At 40.0% G+C, this 25,550-nt stretch overlaps 1 protein-coding gene across 1 annotated transcript in view; it reads left to right on the forward strand.

Annotated features, from left to right (window-relative positions):
* Positions 1 to 25,550, forward strand: part of LRRC1 (leucine rich repeat containing 1) — a 129,483-nt gene that overhangs the window by 39,196 nt on the left and 64,737 nt on the right. The window contains exon 2 of the mRNA XM_003897751.5: positions 6,258 to 6,375. Coding sequence (XP_003897800.1) covers positions 6,258 to 6,375 — 118 coding nt within the window. The remainder of the gene's footprint in view (positions 1 to 6,257; positions 6,376 to 25,550) is intronic.

The following is a 25,550-nucleotide window of genomic DNA, read 5'->3' on the forward strand; positions in this document are numbered from 1 at the left end:
TCCCACCCTCTCCCTCTTTTTAATGTGATTTTTGCCATTCCTTCCATCTATAAATGAAGATGATTTCTCTGCTCCCTTAAATATGGCTGACTTTGTGACTTGCTTTGACCAATGGAATGTGGCAGAAAGGACAGCATCATGCAAATTTCAAGCTTAGGCCCCAAGAGTCCTTTCAGCTTCTGCCATTACCCTTTTGGAATGCTCTCTGAGAGCTTCATATAAGGAAGCCACTGTAGCTTAAGGGAGGAGGAGGGACAGAGGCCTTGTGGAGCACAGAGGAGCTCTAGCTGACAGCTGGCACTAACTGCTAGACATAGGAGTGAGGCCAGTGTGGATCTTCCAGCCCTTCTGACACTAGCCAAATGTGGATGCGTGAGTCCACATGAGAGCAGCAACGCAACTGCCTCACCAACTCACAGAAACGTGAGACATAAAAAAAATCCATGTAGTTTTGAGCCACCAAGTTTGGGATGGTTTGTTAATGCAGTGAAAGCTAACTTACATGTGTAGGTGTCAGCATTGTGGCAACCTTGAGATGATTAAAGAGTGTAATCCATGTGAAGTGTTTAGCTTACTGCCAAACATAGTGTCCCTCAGTAGAGGTTAACTGCTGTATTATTATCATTATCATTGTTGTTTTGGTTATAATGGTCACTTCTCCCTCCTCCTCCTCTAGATCTAATGCCATTGCTCTTTAATATTGTTAACTTTGATGAATTAAGTAATTGGGCGTCCTTGGTGCTAATTGGTATTTTCCTTCCTGATTAGTAAGTAGTCTAAAACTTTAAAAAGTTTTTTTATTGTGAAATAAAACACATTTATAGAAAAGAACTTAAAGCATAAATTTATAGCTTACAGCAAATTATAAAGTGAACATCTGTCACTGCCATTCAGGTTAAGAAACTGAACATTACCATGACTCCAAAAACTTGTATCAAATTATGTATTCTGCTTCCATTGCATGCTTTTCCTGATCATAATCCTCCCTCTTATATCTAGAGGTATCTACTAACCTGATTTTATAAGAATCACTCTTTGCTTATCTTTTTGGGTTTTATTACCTCTGTATGCATCTGTAAAATTAGTTCAGGTGATTTATTCAGCATATAAATGAAATAATATAATACACATTCTTGTGTGCCTGGCTTTATTCACTGAACATTATCTCTAAGATTCATCTATATCATGACTAACAGTAAGCTTTCATTTTCATTGCTGTGTAGAATTTCATTGTAATAATGTATAATACCTCTATCAAATCTACTATTTATGGGTGTTTGGGTTTTTACAGTTTTGGGGTATTATAAATAATTTTTTCAAGCACATTTTGTATATGTATTCTGGAAAAATATATGTGAGAGTTTTTTCTAAAAGATCTATACCTACTATAATTTCTGGGTAACAAAGTCACAGTCACTTTTTGCAAGTCTCACAGAAAAAAACAATGTCAGATGACACAAATGATGTATATTGTGCATTTTACCTTGAGATTAGAACCGTTGGTTTACAACCACATACAGGTGGTTGACCAAAAAGGCAGTCTAGGTTGATGGGGACAGGAGTGGGGATGGGATGAGAGTTATGTAAGATGAAAAGGGGTCAAGATTTATGTGATAGGTTAGAATGTCTCCAGGAAGGAAATCTGTGAGTAAATTTTGTGTCATTATAGTTAGGAGTCCCACAGTTTTTCAGGAATTAATAGCATTCTTTACACTAGTTGTTCTCCATGTGAATCTGTAACAATGGTTTATGTTTTCTCTATATTACGGAGGAGAAGTTTGGGCAGCTGGGGGACAATTGACTGATCCTTGGCCAAATGATAATAAAAGGGGACACAGCTCTTCTAGGACTGAGATTTTCATTGTCCCTTTCTAAAAAGCAGAAGGGTGGTACTAACACTCTACCAAAAAAGAAGGAAAAGAATCTTGTCAGAAATGGAGAATGGGAGAACATTTATCCAAATTAAAGGCTGTATCTACTGAAAGCAATGGTGGCTATAAGAAGATGGGTGTAGCATAACAACCCGAGGCAATTTGGGTTCCTTTGCATATAATTGTACAGAATGTGCTCTAAGTGGGTTAGTGAGCTATAATCAAACATGGTAGAGTTGAAGAACGGTCTCTGTGTGTTCTGTCACATGGTTGCACTGCACTGAGGCGTCCTGCCAAGACGGCTACAGGAATTGTTTTTCATGTGCTCTGGCTGATCTCAAAGGCAAGGCAGAAGGGTTGATAGCTTAGTGAGTTATTTTTCCTGACTCACTGAGGAAGTTGAATATTTGGGAATTTAATACAGTTTCGCTGGCTTGTGTTGATCTTTGGATACCATATTAAGATCACATCAGGATAATGAGAGAAGAATTAAGGAACTACTGGTTTCATTTGGGATCATGTCAGATAGGGTTGTTTTTACATCTGGCAGGTACTTCCCAAGTTGAATAAAGTAGTATTTGTGACAGGCTGTAGTGGAGGATGCTGGTAACATGCAGAACCAAACCTTAAATTTGCGTGCTATTATGACTTCTATTGGATGTGAAGATTTGTAGGTTATCGTTTCCACAGATTATTCACTGTACATCTAAGTACCTTATTGTCTTGATTTCTTGTCTTATTTCTGAATGGTCCCAGAATGTATGGAAATGGTGATGGGTTTTGTAGTTTTGCTATTATGCCTTTCCTGGAAAACAAAGTGAGCTTTTCATGCTTGAGTAAACACATTGATGTATTATGAAACTGTCAGACTCTGAACAATTGGCATAAGCTCAATTATTCAAATATGTGACTCTATTGAATGGCTTTTGTGCTGGCTGATGCTTTAGTACAGGCAGTATAAAGACGTTTTAATATCTTTCCTTAAGAAATTAAATCTCAACTGCATGAGTAAAGAAATCCAAAGGATTAGTCCTTTAGTTGAGCACTTTCCTCATTATCTTGTATAGCTAATTGGTAGCATTCATTTGCTGAGATTTATAGTTCATTTTATTTTTTTAAAAAATATGGTTTTTAAATTTAAAAGTCATTCACGCATTATCCTTGTCACCTAACATAACTGCTTTTTTCTTCTTTGTTCTCTTCCTGTCAGTCCACATGCACATATGCTTTTTAAATGTAGTGTATCTGCAATTTTGTTTTCTTTTTTAGTTATATTTGCATGGTAAATCTTTTTCAAGTTCTGTGGTCTTTATAATATTTATTTTTATTGTTGCATAATATTGAATTATTTAATAATATGCAATCATTTTTCTTCTTTGAAATGTATGTTTTCTAGTTTTTTATTTTTACACATAATAGTGCAAAGATGTATTTGTGCATTATTTTCAGTTGTGAGGACAGATGCCCAGAAGTATTTCAGTGGACTTGAAAAGATTTCTTTCTTTTATGTATTGCTCAATTGCTTTCCAAGAGGCAATTGTATGATTATATAAATATGCAATCTTTTTTACCCACCCAAAAAAGAAAGATGAAGACTATTAAATGTTAGCATCCTACAAAATTAACATTTGGAGTATCCTGGAATCTCAGTAGAGACTTCTTCATTTGTAAATTCAATTTCCATTTTTAGAGAGTAATGTATGCAAATAGTTTAAAAAATCTAATAAGCTGTTTAGTGTGACAATGAAAAACAGCAGCCTCTTGCCTCCTTCCCCACTCCAGTGTCTGGCTTTTGACTATTTCTGCGAATATTTGCCTCCATGTTGCTAAATGACGTACTTTTGCGGCTTGATTTTTTTTCCTCTTTGAGTTATTTATGGATTTCTTTTTATGGAAGATGAGGCTTTAGTTCTTATAGTTTCTTTCCCATTCTCAATATTGACATAACATAAATTTTGGTTTTACCAATATAGATATTATAATGTTATGACTGTAAGTATTGTTCATAATCAGATTTTATATTATGATTATATGTTCTTTCACTTTATATTTTCCCTGGAATTAATAACCCTCTTTCCTTTTGCTTGCTTTGTTCTCTCTATGCCTATTTCTGATTTATCACCAAACATACTGAAAGAGTTGTAAATCTCCTTTGATGCTTCCAAACATATCAGATAATTCCTCAGGTGTGTTTTTATTTATTTTTTCAAAACTTCCCTCTGGGAGCTGTCATATTTTGCTCCAGTGTAGATGGTTTGCTCTTGGGGCCTGATGTTCAAGCTACATCTTGGAATTCCCTTTATGATTTTATCCTGGGAATTTCCTTTGCCTTTCTCTGTTTTGTTGATTCTCTGTTTCCTGGATCTCAGGTTGTTTTTCTTTTAAGTTTATTTACATATTTTGATGGAGTCCTGAGAAAGGTACAAGGAAACTAAACTTTTTGATACCATGTGTGACTGAAATGTTTTTATTCTGTAATCATACTTAATTGATAGTTTGGCTGGGTATACAATTTTAGGTTGGGAATAATGATTTTTTAGGAATTTTGAAGACATTGCTTCATTGCCCACTTACTTTCAAGGTTCCTTTTGAGTCCAGTGCCATTCTGATGCCCAATTCTTCGTTATGATCTTTTTCTTTTATTTCCTGTCTCTGGAAGCTTTTAGAATCTAATTTCTGGAGTATTCCTTGGTATGTACTTTTTTATTCATTCGTTTTATTGGTTACATGGTGGGTCCTCTCAAACCAGAAAAAGCATGTCCTGCAGTTTCCTGTATTTCTCTCTTTGAACTATGAATTACTTTGTAGTACCTTGTGAACTGGTCCATTCATTTTCCTTTCTTTTTTTCTTCCATTTTCCCATCTTTTCATCTTTTTATTCCACCTTCTGAGGACTCTACTCACTTTATTTTTCACCTCTTTTATGGGATTCTTTTATCAATGCTGCAATATTTTTCACTTTCTGAAAGCTTGTTTTTGGTTCTTCTAATTATGCTTTTTATGGTGTTGTGTTGCTTCATCTGTGATTTCTCTGAGGATATTATTTATATTTTGGTTGAGGAAGTTTTTTTCTGCTCCCTGCATCACGTTTGTTTCCTCTGAGATGTGGGGTGTGTGTGTGTGTGTGTGTGTGTGTGTATGTGTGTGTGCGCGCGCGCGCGTACATTCTCTTTCTTGCATGTGACAGTGGAGATCAGGGGAGGTGGGCCTGTTTGGAAGCTCCGTGTGTTGGTGAGGCATATAACCTGAAGCTTCTCTATAGGAAGATTGGTGTCTGCAAGTCTGTGCTCATGCCCAGGAGCCGGGCTGTGGGGAGAAGAGAGGGCAGGATCTTACTGACCAGGCTTTGACTCAGTCCCCTGTTTTTAGCAGGGTTACGTTACCCCTGCCCTCAGCTGTGCTTAGCTCTGTTTGGACTTACCTCTTCTGGAGAGGAAATTTCCAGGCTCCTGCCTGGCTCTGCAGGGTAGAGAAGAGAATATGGCAGTTTAATTGTTCTTTATATAAATTTTCAATCAGTTCTCCTTTCCTCAGAGGTACATGGACCTAGTTTCTTATTGGCTACTCACCCCACAGGCTTAAATTCCAGCTTTGTTTCGATTTGTTGGTTGGTTACCATTCATCCTTCTGTTTTCTAGCTTAAAGGATTTTGTTGCATATCTAGTTTGCTTTTTGTACTCTTTCATTTTTTGTCTTCATGAGCTTATTTCACATTATATTTATGTTCATGTGAATTCCTTTAGTGTCATTTTAATACAGTTTTAAAAAAGTGTGGGGAAAGAGCACATACTCAGTCTGCCATGGTTGATGGAAGTATCCAGTGCAGACTTTTTAGATTGGTCAAATATATATTTTTTGCCTGCACACATTTGTGGGATATTTATTATACTTCCTGATATAATAATTTCTTTAAAAAATGTCTTAAAATATTTTAAAAATATTTTAACATTTAAATATTTAAAAAATTTTAACATTTAAATATTTAAAAATATTTTTAAAATGCATTTTTATTTGTCTATTTTTACGTGTCTATTTAGCATTGCAGATTTAATGTCCACTTTCATAAGTCAATATTTCTGTCTACTGGCTAGCTTAAAGGAGTGACTGTTCTTCTCATTAAGTTGCTCATTAATTTTTAAAAACCTTTTATTTTGAAATAATTGTAGATTGATAGGAAGTTCAAAAATAGTACTGAGAGGTTCCTTATACTTAGTTTTTCCCAGTGGTAGGATCTTCACAACTACAGTACAGCCATCAAAGTTAGGAAATTGATGTTGCTACAATCTTCATTAGTTTTTAAAAAACATTGTTTTACATTTCATAGTAGCCCAAAAGTTTATGATACAAACACATGTGAAATCTATGTTAAACTCTTTTGTCTTTCAGCAATTTTTCCAGCTAGTCAAATTACGAAAGCTTGGACTTAGTGATAATGAAATTCAGCGGCTCCCTCCAGAAATAGCAAACTTCATGCAGCTGGTGGAACTAGACGTGTCTCGAAATGGTAAGAAAGATTCCTCTTGGGTTGGCCATTTATCTCTTCAGATGCTGGGAGTGTTTTTAGTAAATACAGCTAGATAAATATTATTGGAGGTGCTTTCTCTGATAGTTATGTGAAAACTGTATGATTCTTGGGGTGAAATTAATGCCATTTTTGAATAGGTCAGTTAACTTATAGGCATTTTCCAAAAAAAAAATTTCATGACGCAAGTGTTAGGAGACAGCTTTCTCCAAATAAGTTCAATCTGATTCCTAGAGTTAGAGAGTGGGCTGGGAAATCATTTAACCTTGTCCACTTATTTTGCTGAATATGATACTGAGGACTGGTGGCACGGTTCTTGTCCAGTGCTTGGGTGCTGCTGTGGCAAGGGAAACCTGCCCTGCGGAAGGGTTGGTTCCTCTTGGCTGTGTCTCTGTTACTTGGTATACTCTCCCTGTAGTGAACAGACCTGCTTGCATTCAGGCATCTTCTGTCTTCATTTGTTTCTAATTAGGCTGCTGGTGGTTTTGCCCACTTCAATTTGTGTGGTATATTTGTGAGTTGATTTTTATTTTCAGATCCCACTATTGATTCATTTTTATTGAACATTTGAATAGAGCATCCTAATAGATACCCCAACGGGATACTCAAATGCCTTTCATTTTTAAATGGGTACCTTGGTTTAACCCTGAGTTTTATACCGCTTAGAGGGCTTCCCACATGGGCTGGTATTGCTCCTTGTTATAGCATATTTGATTTATTAAATTAAAGTAGCAGCTCCCAGTGGTCCTATCTACTGATGGAATTCAGTTCTTGTAAGGACCCTGGTATAATTTCCTCACGATAGTCTCAAATATGGTCCGAATTATTTATTGAAAAGGTAATTCCTTTATTTATCTCCTATTACATCCCTGATTTATTTTGTGTTTTGCTTTTGCTTTCCTACAAAAATCTGTAGGTTTCTTCTGAATCGATTATCTTTAGGTCTGTATATTTCTGTCTGATATTTTTGACAAAAACCCCAGGTCCCAGACATAGTATTCTTTTGTGGATCATTGTTATAATGCAGCAGTCAGTACTTGGTCGGAAATATGGTGAAGAAAAAATGATTCCTCCTTTCTGCCAACTTCTAATAGGTTTTAAATTGCTGTTATCTATTACATTCCATAAATTAGAAACTGTCTTCTGGCTTAGCCATGTGATCATGACATACTTTTATTTTGCATGAAAATTATTTCTTACTTTGAAGGTACTAGAAGAAGTAAAACAAAACAAAACTTTTTTTTTGGGAGAGTGTCTTGTTTTAGATGGCTTATTTGGTTGCAGGGAACCCAGATCTACCTAGGTAAAGTGGATTTGATTGTACGGAAGCAGAGGGTGGAGGGAATTAACATATACCAAAAGCAGTGGCACCAAGCTTGCATTTGACACTATCTTGAGGGTTTCATGGCCTCTCTTTTCCAGTGTGTCTGCGTCTGTTTGTGGGTTCTCTGTTCTTCCCTCCTCAATGACCTGCTCTGTTGTAACTGGCTTGTGGTGGCCTCTTTTTTGTGATTTCTTTTTACGTACAGTTTGGCTTTTGCCCCTGCTGCAGCATTTGTTTGCCAGTGAAGGATTTCTCAGTGAAGAATGGTTGACCCAACTTATCTTTTTATGCCAACTGTAAGACATAGAGTACAGGTCAGGTTACCAGCCACCCTGAAGGTTGGCTGCCCTGGGAGGTGGATGGCAACCAGTACAAAGCATGGCCCTGCCCCTCAGCTCAGAAGGTGTTGATGAGCAGCTTCGCTTACGCTGGAGTATGGGGTGGGGTGGGCATGTGGGGTCTGGCCAGGCCAGAATTGCCTCAGAAACTAGCCTGTATAATATTTACCCAAAGTATATGTGATTGAAATGATTCTCTTGTCTTAGCAGACAAGTTATATCTCTTGTTTATAACTTAGATAAGTTATATCTAAGTTATAAACAATGACTAGCTATTAACTCTGCAAGGAAGCAGTGACTTTGTAAAATGGTCACAGAAATCACAAAATCTGAAGAAATACATAGCAATTTTGAAATGGGGATTAGAGATAAACAGAAATACTTAAGAAAGACGAAAAGTTTTGGCTCTCACTCTTTGAGAGGAAGGAAACCATACAGCTCAAAAGTTCCCAGTCCCGTAATTAACTCTAATGGGATGCTCAGTGGAAAGTCAGAACTGGTCAGCCGCCAGTTTTACCAGTTCCCACATCAGCTCTTTCAAACACTTGTAACTAGAAAGTAGGGCTCCATGCATCTTCCCGTGTGTCCGCTTTTACCTTCCAGCACGTTGATAAAAGAAACTAGTCTTTCACTGAAGGCAGTATCAGAACACAAAAATGTTTCTGCTCCTTGAGACACCTACACTGCTTTTTTTAATTTTATTTTTTCCCTCAGTTTCAACCTTTCCTTCTGCAAGTGTTCGAGTTTTGTGAAGGATCCTGCAGAACATTCACCTTCTTACCCAGCTCTCTTAGAAATGCTGAGAGGGAGTTAACTGTTCCCTTCCCTTCTTGGCAGAGCCTGGCTCTGGCTCAGTAGCATGATGTGTGTGGTGGATGTAGGGGTAGAGGGGAAGACAGCATGGAAGGTTCGGGGCTTTCCCGGAGGTTGTTAAAAGAAAGAATGAACCTGGGCTGGGTGCAGTGGTTCACGCCTGTAACCCAGCACTTTGGGAGGCCAAGGCGGGGGGATCACGAGGTCAGGAGTTCGAGACCAGCCTGACCAACGTGGTGAAACCCCGACTCTACTAAAAATACAAAAGTTAGCCAGGCTTGGTGGCACGTGCCTGTAATCACAGCTACTCAGGAGGTTGGGGCAGGAGACTCGCTTGAACTTGGGAGGTGGAGGTTGCAGTGAGCCAAGATCGTGCCATTGCACTCCAGCCTGGGCAACAGAGCAAGACTCTGTCTCAAACAAACAAACAAACAAACAAAAGAAAGAATGAATCTGTGCAGATGACAAAGCAGAAGAACAAGGTCACTATTTACTGTAACCAACAGGTATAGGGGTCTTAGGCCATTTCTTGGTCTGGCAGATCTCAGTATGCTTCCTGTCATTTTTTGGACAGATAAAATCATATCAATCTGAATACCCTAGGCAAGTGAGTAGGCAAATAAAAGTCACAAAGCCTGCAGCTGGAGAGTTAGTGTAAGAACCTGACTTTGTACAGGTGCAAACATTTGTGAGGGTTTGTGACTGGTGCCTGGAGGCCTGTGTGGGCCTCTGGTCTTCTGTTGCCCCACCTGACAGTGCCCACTTTCGGATCAGAGGCTGTTCCTTTGGGTCCCTGCCCAGCCTCAGTGGTTTGTAGCAGGGTTATAACCAGGGCTGGCCACAGTCATGGTAGGACCTTCCTTAGTTCTTGATTTTGCATTGCTTTGACCAGGGAGGGGAAAGTCCATTGGATTAGTGCTTGTCATACTTCAATGTGCAAGGAATTATCTGAGACTCTTGTTAAAATGAAGATTCTGATGCAGTAGGTCCAGAGTGGGTCTGAAGATTCTGCATTGCTAAGAAGCTCCCAGGGAATGCCAACCCTGCTGGTCCCCAGCCACACCAAGAAGGATCTTAGACATCACCACCTGCAGGCTTGCTGCTAACTTTCTTTCAGCAGCTTCCTGTGGTTAGGAGCCCACATTCACTCCCTTCAGGCACCCCTGCACCCTCCCATGGAAGGTGGGAGATCTTCCGGTCATTCCTGGGTAAAGGGTAAGATGCTAGAGCTGACTTTAGCTCAAATTTGCTTTGATTCTAAAAGCAAAACTAGACCTTTCCGGATGTTTCCTTGCTCAAGTGAGGAGAAAACTCAGGTTTTGCGTTTCTCTTTAAAGAGGTTTGTAAATGAAGAGAGAAGTTTTTACAGGCTCATTTTCTGGGCCAAGAAGAACTGCCAAGACCTTCAAACACTGACTTTTGTGGCTTTGTTTTCTGACATTTCAGGAGCAAAGTCAAGGGAATTGTGTGCTGTGTTGGAAAAGAGAAGCATGAGTTTAGGGAAAAAGAGGGCAGTGCTTATGGATTATCTAAACTGCAAGGATTTTTTTTTTTTTTTCCGAGGGACAAGTAGAGAGCTTTGGGATGAGCACAGTGCATATGGTCTCTTCCCCAGAATGACTAGATGTGCTCAGCAGAGAGGACCCTGGCTCGGAGCCCTGGCTCTGCTGTCAGCACACGGTTGACTTTGGGCAGGCCCCTTCTGATGCCGCTGGGCCTTGTTTTGCGGAGTGGGATAAAACCCTGCTCCCTGTATGTGCCCAGTGAGAGTCGAGGAAAGCGACACACTTCTCATGTCTTAACTTGGTGGATTTTTTTTTAAAACAGGCAAATGTCGAAAATATATATGAGAAGAAAAAAAGTAGGTGTTTCCCCTGAACATAGAGTAAAGGATGATTGGAGTATATGAACTAGATATCTGAATTTGCTGGTAACATTTTGTCTACAAAAAGTATACAGACTTAGAATTAAGTTCTGCAGCAGTTTTCTGTGGTGAAATGCATATGCTTCAATGCTTGGACCTTCTATCTGCTTTCTCTGCTCACTGATTATTAGCTGCTTGAGGAAAATGACCTCTGATTGTGTGAGAAGTGGTATTATCTCTTTGTGTGAGAAATGGTATTATCGCTGGCTGCTTGAGGAAAATGACCTCTGATTGTGTGAGAAGTGGTATTATCGCATAGTAGGATCTTGCTCTTCAAGAATCTAGGGCAGACTTTCTTAATGCTTCATGATTCCTGCCTCAAGGGTTAGTAATTTGAATTTTATAGTCTATACTGTAATTTGACTTACATCACAGTACTATATCATTATCCATTTAGTTCAGTTTTCCCCAAATTGTAAGGCGTATACTACTAGCACTGCTAGAGATGATTTTAACTGGTGCTGCAAAACAGCAATTTTAAATTTTGAGTCATGGTGAGAAAGTTATCCTTTTAGTTTCAATTTTGTTCCTTTTGGATTGCATCTGTAAAATTTGATAACACTATATTGTATTTGCTACATTTATCTTTTATATCTAGTAGTGATAATAGCTTTGAATTCATGTTAGTGATTTAAAACAGTTTTCTTCCTTTAAAAATCTCATCCAAATTTTAAAAGTCAGTTTAAAAGAATGAGGCAAATGATAAAGAATGCAGGGGCTACACCAGGATGGCAAAAATTGTGAAGGTGGAATAGAGATGGCTGAAGTTAAGGAAACACTTGTCAGTATTAGCATAATGTGCCAAAGAGATCATGAATCTATTTCTCTTATGGGGCAAATAAAACTGCAGATAGAAAAATCATATCCAGAGACTGCATACCTTCACTAATTATTTTGTCAACTTGAGTTAACAAGAACTTAAAGGTAAGACGGTTTTAGTATAATCATCACTAGCACCAGGACAGCACTGCAGACTGAGTGGACTGCCTACCAGTGGGGACATTGTCTCATCCTCTTCTAGAGGCTGGACTTCGAGTGCATGATTGGGTTAGTTGTCCTCTGTCTAACCACCAGATGCTGATCCATGTTTGGTCTATAGTTATGGATTTGTTTCATAAAATCTGAAACCAATCTCGAAGCCTGCTGAAATGCAGAAGTACCACGATAGCACCAAATCGTGGTACTTCTTATTATGCCCTGAAAAGAGCTCGTTCTGGCAAGTGTAACTCTAGTGTGGTTAAAAGTCCTCCTACTTAGTTATGAACAAGTAACCTTTTTTGTTTGTTTGTAATAACTATATACACGCATACCAGAAGTGTGGCGGAAGCAAGTTTTTACCCATGTGGACTTCAGACTTGCCACAGTTAAACCATTGTTCTCTCCTTTCTTGCTGCTGAATTTGGGCCCAAATTTAGCACTTTCCTGAGCAAACTACCCCAGTGACTGGACTTCATACGTTACAGTAGGAGAGTTTCGTTGTCACTGTCATGGTTAAAATATCACAGGAGACATCCAGCAAAGGGAGCACACCTGTATGCTCACTGTACCTTAGGTTGTGCTGGCTGGACAGTGTTGAGCCCAATGCTTGCATTCTTGCTTTGCAAGTACATCCGCTTTCCCATTGTGAGCCTCCTCTCTGCCTTAACTTTTACCTTCCCTTTTGTTAGGAAGAAGAGTTAATGTAGAAAAAAAAAATCGCCTTCTACACACGTTTTAGTTCCAGATAATAATTACCTTTAAAGTGGGGGTGAAGAGGAATCAGGCTTCTGTGATGTTTTCTAATCACCTTTCCATTCTGCAAATTTCAGTGAGCGTTGTTTAAACATGAAGATATGGTTTTCATTTCAAACGCTGAAAAAGTTGGGATAAACTTTATACATGCATCTCTTTTGATGAGTATATTTTACACTTTTTACCTGTTTTCTTCTTGCCATTCCATAGTCCTTTTCTGTTCCGATCTGGAAGGGTCTTTTTGGTCTGCCTTCTGAGGGTCAAGTGATCTTCCTTCCACTTGCTTTGTCAGAACGTATATATGGAAGAGTAAACTACTGTTCCTCTTTATTCTGTTAATATTGTTAATATTCTGTAATCAGAAAAGTTATGACTGATGAATAAGTTGTAGGCTTATATAACTTTTTTTCTTTTACTCTTTTTTTTTTTAAGACGGAGTTTTGCTCTTGTTACCCAGGCTGGAGTGCAGTGGCGCCATCTCGGCTCACGCCAACCTCTGCCTCCTGGGTTCAAGTGATTCTCCTGCCTCAGCCTCCCGAGTAGCTGGGATTACAGGCGTGCACCACCACGCCTGGCTAATTTTGTGTTTTTAGTAGAGATGGGGTTTCTTCATGTTGGTCAGGTTGGTCTTGAACTCCCGACCTCAGGTGATCTGCCCGCCTTGGCCTCCCAAAGTGCTGGGATTACAGGTGTGAGCCACTGCACCCGGCCTACGCTTTTTTTTGTTGTTGTTGTTGTTAATTAGCAGGTTTCTGATAGATCCGAGTTTGAGAACAACACCTTTGAATATGTTTTTAGGTCAACAAGTTCTTCATTCAGTTACAGGTTCTCTAAATGTTTTGTCTATTTTAAATAGCTCCTTATCTTCCTACCTCCATCCCTCCCTAGCTCATTCATTCACTTTATCCGTATGTGCTACGCTCTGTGTTAGATCTTGGATTTTCTAAAACAATGGCGGATTTAACCCAACAGGCTAAGTTATGGAAGGAAAAATAATTGCAGTGGTTTCTCCTGAAATAAAACAAAACCCTAACATATGGGATGACAGTTTCTGCTCACTTTTTAATTAGGCAGTTTCTGTAGGTATCAGGTTGATGGTTTCCAGCCACAGTGCTGGCATCATTTTGATTTTGAGGCCACCTATTTTGTTATGTGAATCTGGCTGAGCCAAATGGTGCTGAGGCTCCAGGCAGCTGAAGGCTGGATGGCATCTTTTGGTCAGGATGGTGACACCAACATGCTCGCACCACTGCAAACAGTGCTGTCCTCTTACTGAGCTAGAAAAGACAAATCTTGGAAAGGGACTTGAGCCAAGAGGGAAAGAGGGAATGAAAAGCAGTACTAAGAACTGCAATTTGAGGATTAAATATAGAAATGATACGATTTTTAAATTAGCTTTTTAAGTGTTGAATAAGTCCTTAATCTAACTAAGATGTCGGCTCAAAGTGAATAATGAAAATGATTCTTAAAAACATAGTGGTGTGTGACTGTTGTCCCAGCTACTTGGGAGGCCAGTTTGAGAGGATCACTTGAGTCCAGTAGCTTGAGTTTACAATGAACTATGATTGTGCCAGTGTACTCCAGACTGAGTGATAGTGCAAGTCCCTGTTTAACAAAAAAAAAAAAAAAAAAAAAAAAAAAGATTCTGTATTCTTTTCAGTTTGAAAAAGCCTAAAACTCTGGCACTTTGAAAAATGCTTACAGTTAACAACTGTAGCTCATAATAAGACTTTTTTTTTTTTTTTTTTTAACTTCAAGCAATATTTATTGAGTACTTACTAAATGTAAGGCTCTATACTAAATTGTTCTATCCCTTAAGGAAATAACGAACAACTCTACAGGCACAACAGACAAATATAATGACTATTATACTATGGTATAAATGAAGTGCTCATTATGTTCGGAAAAGTGTCAGTAACTAGGATTAGTAGCAACTGATGTGAAAAAGACATGAAAGAAGAAAAAGGCATTTTGGATTAGATGTTGGTAACAAGCAGTGTAACAGTTCTTATACTTTGGCAGCAAATTTAGAGGGAGTCAATGAGTGGATTTCTCAGTTGGGTTGTCATTTGTTGTTTGTTACAAATTTATTTCAAATGTTTGTTGTAGCTTTATGGAGTCAACAATATCATTAAAAATGCAAATATCGTAGTGCTTCTCTGTGAACTATTCACTGAAAAATTTAAGGTTCTCTCTGAGACAGATTTATTAGGAATTGATTCATATAGTTATGGGGACTGAGAAGTTCCAGGATTTGCCCTCTGCGGGAAAGCCAGTGGTGTAATTCCAGTCCGAGTCTGAACGCTTGAGAACCAGGGAAGCCAGGGGTGCAAATTCCAATAGAAAGGCAGGAGAAGATGCCTAGTTCAGACAGGCAAGCATGAAGCAAAAAGGGGCAAATTCCTTCTTCTTCCATCGTCTGTTCCATTCAGGTCCTCAGCAGATTGGATGATGCCCACTACATTGTGGAGGGCAGTCTACTTTATTGAATCTACCAATTCAAATGCTTATCTCATCCAGGAACACCCTCACAGACACACCTAGAAATCAATACTGTTTTAATTTGGCATCATGTGGTGCAGTCGCGTTAACACATAAAAGTAACCATCACACCTAGTAAACGTAGACACCACAGACACACACACAGACACATAGACACACACAATCTCATTACACTTTAACAACTTCCTAGTGAGTAGCATGTTTATAGGAAACTCAGATGCCTGTCCAAAGAGGACCGGGTAGCCTGCCTTCCCACAACTGTACATAAATGCATAAACCTAGACCTAAGTTAACATAATTGATGGCCACTGATAAGTTAATAGTTACCATAAAGCCTATGCAAGTGTTTGTGACTTTTTTATTTGAAGTTTTAAAAACTACATTCTTAAAAAATATGTTTTAGAAACTAGAGGTTTATGTTTGAGGAATCCTTGAAGTCCTTCGCATGAGGCAATATGTCATCGTCATAAGTGTGTGAGCCCAGGGATCACTACCTTGGACAGATTACTTAATCTCTCTTTGCCTCAGTTTATTCATCTGTAAAATGATTTTAATAGCATCTACTGTATAGAGGTGTTTTTGACCCTTAAAAGAGGCTGTGCATGTAAATACCTGCACTAAATTAGAAGTACGCTTTTTGTTAGAAAAATTAACATAAACAACTTAGAGTAGTGCCTTGTGTAGAATGAACATTCAGTATAGGTGCTATAATTCTGTCATCTTTCATTTTGGATCATGAAAATCTGAACTAAGACTGAGAGGACTGTCCAAGTGAGAATACAGGCATGAGGGATAGAGTGATACAGGTGAGTTTTCGGCTCAAGATGACTTCTAGATACTGTGCACCATATGCCAGCCATTGTTCTGCTTCACCACATGTATCATTTAATCCACACACTAATTCTGTGAGATGCTATTAGCATCTCAGGGATGGCTGATGAAGAAACTGAGCCTTAAAGAAGTTGTCATGTGCCCCAAATCATACTCCTAGTTAGTGATGGACCTGAGATAAGGAACCCAGGAGGAGTGGTGCTTTTCATTGTTTTTGGAGTTTATTGAAGATAATAAAGGCAGATCTAATTGTTTTATTCTATTTTGAGAGAAAGGATGGACAGTGTATAGACTAGTCACCCTCTGAATTTGAAGATAAAAAACTGGAAAAAGTTATCCTAAGACATTTAAACTTGCAAAAAAATCCATGAAACTACTAGTGAATAAATTCAACCACCTGTAGAAATGGCCCACCCTAAGAGGTGGTGTCCTTGTTTGGGCTGCTATTACAAAATGCCTTAGACAGGATCATTTATAACAAGAGAAATGTATTGCTCACAGTTGTGGAGGCTGGGAAGTCCAAGATCCAGATGCTGGCAGATTCAGTGTCTCATAAAGACTTGTTCTCTGCTTCACAGATGGTGCCTTGTTGCCATATCCTCACATTGTGGAAAGGGCAGGGGAGCTCGTGTTACCCCCTTCTGTTTTCTTTTTATTGTTCCATCTTCTTCTAGTTGAGTGTCTTTTATAAAGGCACTAATCCCACTCATGAGGGTAGAGTCCTCATGACTTACTTCCCAAAGGCTGTACCCTTTAATAGTATCACATTGGGTATTAGGTTTGAACAGGTGAATTTGGGGAATACCAACATTCAGGTGGTATTACATAAATAACAGGTGGTTCATAAATCTTTTTTTTTTTTTTTTTTTTCTGAGATGAAGTTTCACTCTGTTGCCCAGGCTGGAGCACAATGGCATGATCTCTGCTCACTGCAACCTCTGCCTCCTGGGTTCAAGTGATTCTCCTGCTTCAGCCTCCCAAATAGCGGGGATTACAGGCGCTCGCCACCATGCCCAGCTAATTTTTGTATATTTAGTAGAGACGGGGTTTCACTGTATTGACCAGGCTGGTCTTGAGCTCCTGACCTCAGGTGATCCCATAGTGCTGGGATTACAGGTGTGAACCACCATGCCCGGCCCATAAATCTTTTATGGCTAGAAATGGGGTATCATCCCACGAAAAGTAGAAGAGCTTTCTCAGAAAGATCTGACATAGCATTTCTGAGGTAACTGTTGTGCTGTCTTGGCAAAAGGTTGAAGCGTTGCCAGAAGTGTAGTGATAATCAGGAAAGACAAAAACTAGGAATTTATGGGTTTTACCTTTGAAGGAAAAGTAAGGAGATTTGGTAACATGAGTGTCCCAGGTCCCTTGGAAGCAGGTGTAGCTCTCTTCTATGGAGAGGACTTTGTGCATCTCTGATTACTGATGATGAAAATCATACTGTGGTCCTTTCTCAGGGTGTGGATATTCACTAAGCACTGTGATGGGGCATCTAATTTTCTGATATGGGTGCTGAGGATAGGTAATATGCTAACGTGATGACATCAGTACCTAGTTCCATTAGGATTCACATTGGTCACTCAGTCACAAGGAAATTGTCTTAGTGTGGCACATTTCCATAGTCATATCATCTCTGGGCAAACTGACTGACCTGGCAGCTGGTTAACTCTGACCTGGTTAGCCACTAAGTTTTGTCTCACTGGCAGTATACTACACAAGGCTCTGCTTCAAGCAGCCAATAAGCTTCCCTCTTTGAAGTTCTTCTTTGCAATATAGAGTAGTGTTAATTCAGCAGGTTTCCTTCTTTCAACTTGGTATCAATGAAGTGAGTTAAATTTGACCTATCCCTGAAGAAGACTAAGAAGAACACTCCAAGAAGGGTAGAGAAATCAGTTATTAGGATCATTTATTTTCCAGTTTATGTTCTTTAAAATACATGTTCCTCGTTGAGAATTAATAGTGAAATATAAAGAAACATTGTTGAAAAGCAAAGAGAACTGTGTGAATCCTTCTCATCAATATATTTATTGGGTGCTTACTGTGTACCAGGTATGAGGCTAAGTACTTCATATGTATTATATTTTCTCATTTAATCTTCAAACTATCTCCAAGAAATAAGCTTGCCATCTTCTTGTTACAGGTGACAGAACTGAGTCTCAGGTTAGAAACTTTGATTGTGTGACTCAAGAGTAGTAGAATTGGTGTTTGGTCTTAAGTTTGTTGAACTCTAAAATCATAATTCTGTCTCCCCAGTATAAAAACATTTATATCCCACTACCCAGAAATAATCATTAGCATTTTTGTACATTTTATTTATCTTTTTCTCTTTTCATTTCTGTTTTATAAAATTGGGATCATTTAACAAATAGATATTCCTATCTTGCTTTTTATTCACTTAACATAGGTTGTAAGCATTTCTCGTGCCATTATTTGCACTTAAGCACAGTTTTTTAAAAAGGCAGATTAATCAATAACTTTTCCCTTTTCTATAACATGAACACCAACAGGAAGCTATTAGGTTTCAAAGGTAAGGTTGGTATATGGTAGATAATCGACAAGACAGGGGGATTTCCAGAAGGTTGTGATAAGTTAAAAGTCAGCCAGACAGAGTGAAGAAAGAGGTGAGTAAGCAGTTTCGAAGTCTTTACCTGATTTGGGCTTCTTGTGTTGAAATAAGTTAGGGAGGCAGGTACCCCCAGGGCCACGTAGGTGCAGAGGGAAAGAATGTGGGCAGAGGCAGGCCAAACACGTGCAGCTTTTAAAAGATACTCTGAAGCAATCAGGCCTGTATTTACCTAACAAAACACTCTGCTTGTAGAGGTGCTTGGTGAAAGTATTATACCATGCACATTAACAGTTGATATCTTGAAGTATTTAATCTTCGTTTTACAAAATGTTGAAGAACAAGCCTTCCATTCAGCAAGTGAATGAGTGAGTGCTGGGTTAAGATGAACAAGTGGGTCTGAGCAAATTAGGCAAAACTGGGAGGTTGAGTGCCAGTAACTCAACACAGGCCCAACACAAAAGGCAGCCCAGAGCCAGTGGGGAAACCCAAGTAACACCAGAGGGGCTGAGGAGGACTGAAACGAAGTTGGCATAGCAGCAAGCACCTCGGGGACCTGAGGGAGTCTTTGGAATTTCCTGCTCCCTCATCTTACATTGAATGTGCTGCCTGTACTGTGGTCTGCCTGTTTACCTGGGTAGGAACTGATGGGCCACAGCATGGCAAGGACATGTGCCCATTTGACATTAGCCATGAGTGGAGTCAAATGCCATGGAAACTTGCTTTATCACAATCACAGGGAGCACCTTTGCTTTAAGAAGGCCTTCCTCACTCCACCCCAGCCCTGTTTTAGGTCCTTGCTCTATTCAGGAGCTATGCATGATGTCGCTGGAGAAGATACATTCCTTCTGCTCTTCCTCCTGATCAGGGCCCTGCCTTTGGGTCTTGTCTCAGACTAGTCAGCCTTCAGTTTTGACCAACTGGAGCTGGGTAAAGAGGTCTCCTTTTTGCAGTTCATTGGCATCTTCTGAGCAGATGCTTTGGTCTTCTGGAGCCCTTTCTTACTGCCAGCTGAGTTTATTCTTATCTCCAAAACCCTTCTTTACTGTGCTAGCAACTGTTCTGTCCTTCCTTAGGGATCCAAATTGAAAGAGATAAACTCAAAGAAACATTCTAAATAAAGGCCACATATTTCATTATGAATAGCACAGAAAGCACTAGTGAAAGTCTTGGCAAGAGTGTATGCTTCATTGTGATAAGGGACGTAGGGACAGTAACAGATTTTTAGAATGAGTTTTATTCTTTCATGAACATTTATCCAGTGCCATGAATATGGGTTCTGTGCTAGAAGCTAGAGATAAATCAGTTTAGCAGTGGCTCTTGAGGGATTTAGGCCGGAAGGGTGGAAGGGCCAAGTCCATCCCTGATGACACAGGACAGTGTGGAAAGTCCTATCTCAGAGGTATACCTGAAGGAGCTGGGAGTTTGTGGGGCATGCTCCATCATTTTGGGGGAAGTAAGCGTATCAAAAAGACTTCCTGGGAAACATGACACTTAGGCTCTGAGGGGCAAGTTGCGGATAGAGACAAACAAGTGTGAGAAGGTCATTTCTGGGCAGATGAAATAGCATGAATGCGTGTCTGAAAGTTTGAAATAGCATGATGAATTTGAGGAAATGCAAGATATTACTAGAGCCAATGGAAAGAGATAAAGCTAGAGAGGTAGATGACAGCAAGATCACAAAAGGCCTACGTGTTTGCTAAGGAATGTTTTCTTTCTTTATTTTTTTCTTTTTGAGACGGAGTCTGGCCCTGTTGCCCAGGCGGGAGTGCAATGGCACGATCTCGGCACACTGCAACCTCCACCTCCCAGGTTCAAGCAATTCTCCTGCCTGAGCTTCCCGAGTGGCTAGGATTACAGGCACCTGCCACCACGTCCGGCTAATTTTTTGTATGTTTAGTAGAGACAGGGTTTTACTATGTTGGCCAAGCTGGTCTTGAACTCCTGACCTCGTGATCCGCCCGCCTCAGCCTCTCAGAGTGCTGGGATTACAGGCGTGAGCCACCGCGCCTGGCCAGGAATGTTTTCTTGAAAGCTGTGGGGAGCCATGAAAGGGTTTCAGGTAGGGGAGTGGCTCACATATCACCCTGGCCCTAGCAGGGAGCATGAAGTCGATTAAGGACAGTCTGGATGTGGAAGGCCAGGCATCTATGTCAGGGGTGGAGGGACCTGAGAGGGGATCAGGAGAAGAGAAGACCTTGGACCAGGCATGAGGACAACTAGCCAGTAGCTTGCTGGAGTGGGAGTGAGAAGGTTTTGGGTCTGGATAAGTTCCCTCTTCCCACCACAGGCAAGATGGGGGAAGCCGAAGAAATGATCAGGTCTGAGGGGAGAAGATGAGTTTATCTGTGGACATGTGGAGGGTGAGATGCCATTGGGGTGTCTAGATGGAACTGTTCAGTAGGCAGATGAATATAAAGTTCTGAGGCTCAGGGGAGAAACTTTAGTAGGAGATACAGGTTTGAGAGCCATCCGTCTGTCGGTGATGGTTCGAGCCACAGGTATCAGTGACGACAGTCAGGGAGAGGACATGGAGCTGGAAGGGCAGATGAGCTTGCAGAATATCCCTGCTCAAGGGAAACCAGAGGAAGAGGGGCCCTTGTAAGATTCTGAGAAGGAACAGCAGCAAGACTTGTCAGCAGTGGGGACTGATAGTGTGGGGTCCAAGCAACAGAACGACAGAGCAGAGATCATCACGTTAAACCTTATGGGGATGACTGATTGCATGGGCTGGAGCTAGTGTGCAGGTTAATGGATGAAGTGTTGTCATGGATGAAACTGCCCAGGCATAACCTATAGAAAAACAGAATCCTTGGGAAGTACCATCGTTAAAGGACTGGTGAAAAGAACCCTGAGTAAGAGACGGGGAAGCAGCAGGCAGGGAAACAAAGACATTCTCCAGAGCTTTTATAATGGAACTTAAGGCAGGGCAGCACATTCAAAAGGGCTGTGGTGTAAAATGGGGCAGAGTAGTCAATAAACGTGCACTGAAAAGTTTCCATTGGATCTGGCATTTGGGAGGTCATCTGTGACACCAAAGACAGTGTCAAAAGTGGTTCACAGCACACATTGCTTGTTGTTTTGTGCTTTTTCCCTTGACTTTTTTTTGAAAGATCAGAGGAAGGCGTGAAACATATCCACAATTACCTGGAGGAAACAGCAGCAATCACTGTTTCCTGCTGGATCTGCCAGTTCTAAGGGATGTGAGCAATTATGCTGGTGGTATGTGTCTTGGACAGCTAACAATGATATAATTAATGGAGGAATTTCATAACACTCTGCTCATAATGTATACGTGTTTGATCAGTGTCTGGCGTGGGTGCAAGCCATCCGGGCATTGCTGTTGCCACTGCAAGGCAGACCCAGTAGACAAAAGGTGGGAGTAGCCAGTCACCAATTATCTCCTTCTGGAGTCTGGTCATTGGCCATAGATAGGACCAGGGTGGGCTCTGGCCATTTCAGGCCTGTTATTCAATGTTAAGTGTTGAGAACCACAGGCAGATAGTATTCCCTTCTTCTAAGACTCTAATAATTGCATTTATCTCATTGTGTTTCCAAGTTTATTTCACTTTGGGATTTTTTTTTTTAATTATGAAAGCAATATGTGGTCATTAGAAAAAGTCAAGGGAGGCAAGTAAAAGAAAAGTCAACAGACTGCCCTTCCCACTTCCAGACTCTCCCTGCCCTGGTGGAGGGTTGCCAATGTTGGTGTCACACTGTACTGGGCTTATTTTTATGATAACCCTCTCCCCCACTATGTTATGAGATCATAATGGGCAGAGACTGTCCCTCTTGTATTCACCTTTGCCTCCTTACGTTCTGCCACATGGCCTGACATAAATAATCAGGGCCCATCACATAGCAGTTGCTTAAGTAATCAGATAAATGAACAAATGAGTGATTGGAGTGATTTTTTTTAGGTTTTGCCCTTGGGACCATTGTTTCTATCCCTTTCATTGTAATTTTAGAGATAAACTGGATACAAGAGGAGAGCACCATTTTTGTCACTTTTTGGTTTGTAGGAATGTTTATACAGATGGTGCTCTGTGACAAGGTGTAGGGTCTACAGCCCCTTTATCCTGCTAGAGGTACAGATTTATGAATTATGTAGATAAAGTTAATCTTATTTAGAAACTGGTAGATGACTGGCAGAGAATAAATCAGAGATGATGGGCTTAGCACTTCCATGGAATTATAAGATGTGGTATTTGTAATATATTTTAAGTTTTTAAAATGCTTTTTTTAAAGAACTTAAAATGTATTATAAATATCACATCTTATAACTAGTTCTTATATTACTTCTATGTAGTCTAGAAACTTACTATGCACTCTCTGCATGTTAGGCACTGGGATATTATCACAACTAAAGCGGAAGGAAGGTTCTTGGCTAAGAGAGGACAAAAGTCCTATCCCCAGAGACATTCAAACCGCGTGGGCAAAGCTGCCTCTGTAGATTTGAAAGGGAAGATAGAGAAAAATATCTTGAAGATCAGCACAGAGAAAGGGGATGTTCAGGAATGATGGAAGCAAGAATTATTTTTACTTAGATTTTGGATTATGGCCTGTTTTCCTTCACTTGGAGCAGTTGTTTCTCCAAGTGGGCTCTGGAACCACCTACATAGAATTCTTATTAAAATTGCATTTTTCTACCTCCTAAGGAATATGCAATCCAAATTTCCAGAGCAGGAACCCAGGAGTCTGCATTTTAATCTTTAAGAAAATTCATGCAACTCTAAATTGCAGCCAGGAGCCATTCATAAAATAACACGACAGAACCTAAACGTTTCCTGACTGGGTCAAGACCCTAAACAGCATTTAGACCGAAAGGATGTCTTTACATTATGATCTTTTTCTGACAAGCACATGGAACAATGGTTTTACTAAGTCCAGAAAATGAAATGATTTTTGCCCAGTTCAAAATTCAAGCGTCTATTATAATGACCTGGATTACCAGGCCATTGTGACACCAACATTGGTAACCTCCTGCCAGGGCAGGGAGAGTCTGGAAATGGGAGGGACAGGTTATTGACTTTTCCTTTACTTGTTTCTATTGACTTTTTATAATGGCTATATAGTGCTTTATAATTTAAAAAAATCCCAGAATGAAATAGACTTGGAAACACAATGGGATAAATGCAATATTACAATCTTAGAGGGAGGGAACAGTGTCTGTCTGTGGTCCTCAACAGTTAACGTGGAATAACAGGCTTGAAGTGGCCAGAGCCCATGCTGGTTACAACCATAGCCAATGACCAAGAGAAAACTGGTGACTGGTTACTCCCACCTCAGCAAAAGATAACATTTCACCTTCTCTCTCCCTTTCACCCTAAATTTGGATGAGTGTGTCTATGAGAATTGCTTTAGGACATAGAAATTGATCCAATATGCCACAGTACATCATTTTCAGAGTGAGATTCAGCTGAAACACACTATATATTTTATTCTGATTCTCAGTCTTGAATTTTCTATAATTCGTAAGACAGTACTGGTTCTGCAAAATTTTCTCATAACAGTACGTCATCATAAGCACCACTCATTATAATTCTAAAAAAGGACTCTAGATCGCGCCACTGAGCTCCAGCCTGGGCGACAGAGCGAGACTCCGTCTCAAAAAAAAAAAAAAGGACTCTAAAACATTCATTCAATGGCAGAGCCAGAAGAATGTATGTGCATGCTTCATTGATGAATACTTTGAAGGGGATAATACCAATTTCTGATATGTTTCCTTTTAAGAAGTTTAAATGTGTTAGAAATATTTTACCTTTTCATCTGTCAGTTGACAACTTATAATTTTTAAGCTCTTAAGCTCTTTGCAGTATTTCTTTGAAAAATGTGGACATGTTTTTGAGTTCTTTTTAGAATGCTTTTTGTACTCCCTTTTCTGGTTTAATCTCTTTTTTAAAGGGTTACTTTTGAAAAGATGTACTTGTATTATAGTAGAAGGATTTTTTTAAAATCAATTTTATTTCAAAATGAGAAGAAGTCAGTTAAATTAGATCCAAACAGTACCGCTTTTCATCCCTTTCCCACCACCTCCTTTCCCCATCCGCAACTAAACAAAACAGCTTTCCCTTGTCACATTGCTATTGTTACTTCCCGTTGGAGGCAGTTTAACAAAACCTTCAGTGCAGGCTCTAAAGGTTGGATCTGCTTCAATGTAAGAGCATAAATAGCTTTATTATGGGGGTGAAGTGTTAATGGGAGCCATGAGTAATTGTCAGATACCACACTAAAATGGGCAGGGCAACATGGACGGAGCTGGAGACCACTAGCCTACGGGAATTAACGCAGAAACAGAAACCCAGATAATGCATGTTCTCACTTATAAGTGGGAGCTAAACACTAAGTACACATGGACACAAAGAAGGGAACGATAGACACTGGGGCCACTTTTCAGGTGGCGGGTGAGAGAAGGGTTGAGGATGGAAAAACTACCTATTGGGTGTTATGCTGATTACCTGGTACGCCAAATTCCTGTGACACACAATTCACCCATGTAACAAACTTGCACGTGTACCTTTTGAACCTAAAATACAAGTTAAAAAGAAAAATAAAATGAAGTGACCAGGTCCCCATTGGCAGTGGTTCTGAGCTGCGTGTTAGGTTCACCTTCCTGCATGTAGGTTTTGTTGTTATTGTCCTTGAACAGTGCCCGAGTCCTACCCCAGGCTGACTTTTCCAATTCTCAGGTGATGGTGGTCCCGTGATTTTGATCTCAGCCAGAGCTGAGAACCACTAAAGTTGTTTTTTTTAGAGGTTGCCATTAGACCTCCTTTATCTGAATCTCCGGGAATGCTGGGTTAAAGTGTATATTCCTTCTCCTCATCCTAGATCTGCTGAATCAGTCGCTAGGAGTGGGACCAGACCATTCTTTAAGCGGGTCACATGATTCTTTTGTGCTCTGAAGTTTGAGAATCCCCGGCCTCTGGGACACCCAGTGGTTATATTAAACCTGGATTAGGGATGTGATTTGGCAAACAGTGGTGAGACTATTGAGAATCAGTGTTCTAGCTAGTTTATCTGGGCTAAAGGGCTTCTCCTGCCCTTCTGGAAAAGTGTGTTCACTCCTGGCCCTGCACCCTCCTTTCCCCTACTCTGTGTGTTACCCAAAGGTTTTTTGGGTCTGAACGA

The sequence above is a fragment of the Papio anubis genome, chromosome 6, assembly GCF_008728515.1.
Source record: "Papio anubis isolate 15944 chromosome 6, Panubis1.0, whole genome shotgun sequence".
Taxonomy (NCBI): Eukaryota; Metazoa; Chordata; class Mammalia; order Primates; family Cercopithecidae; genus Papio; species Papio anubis.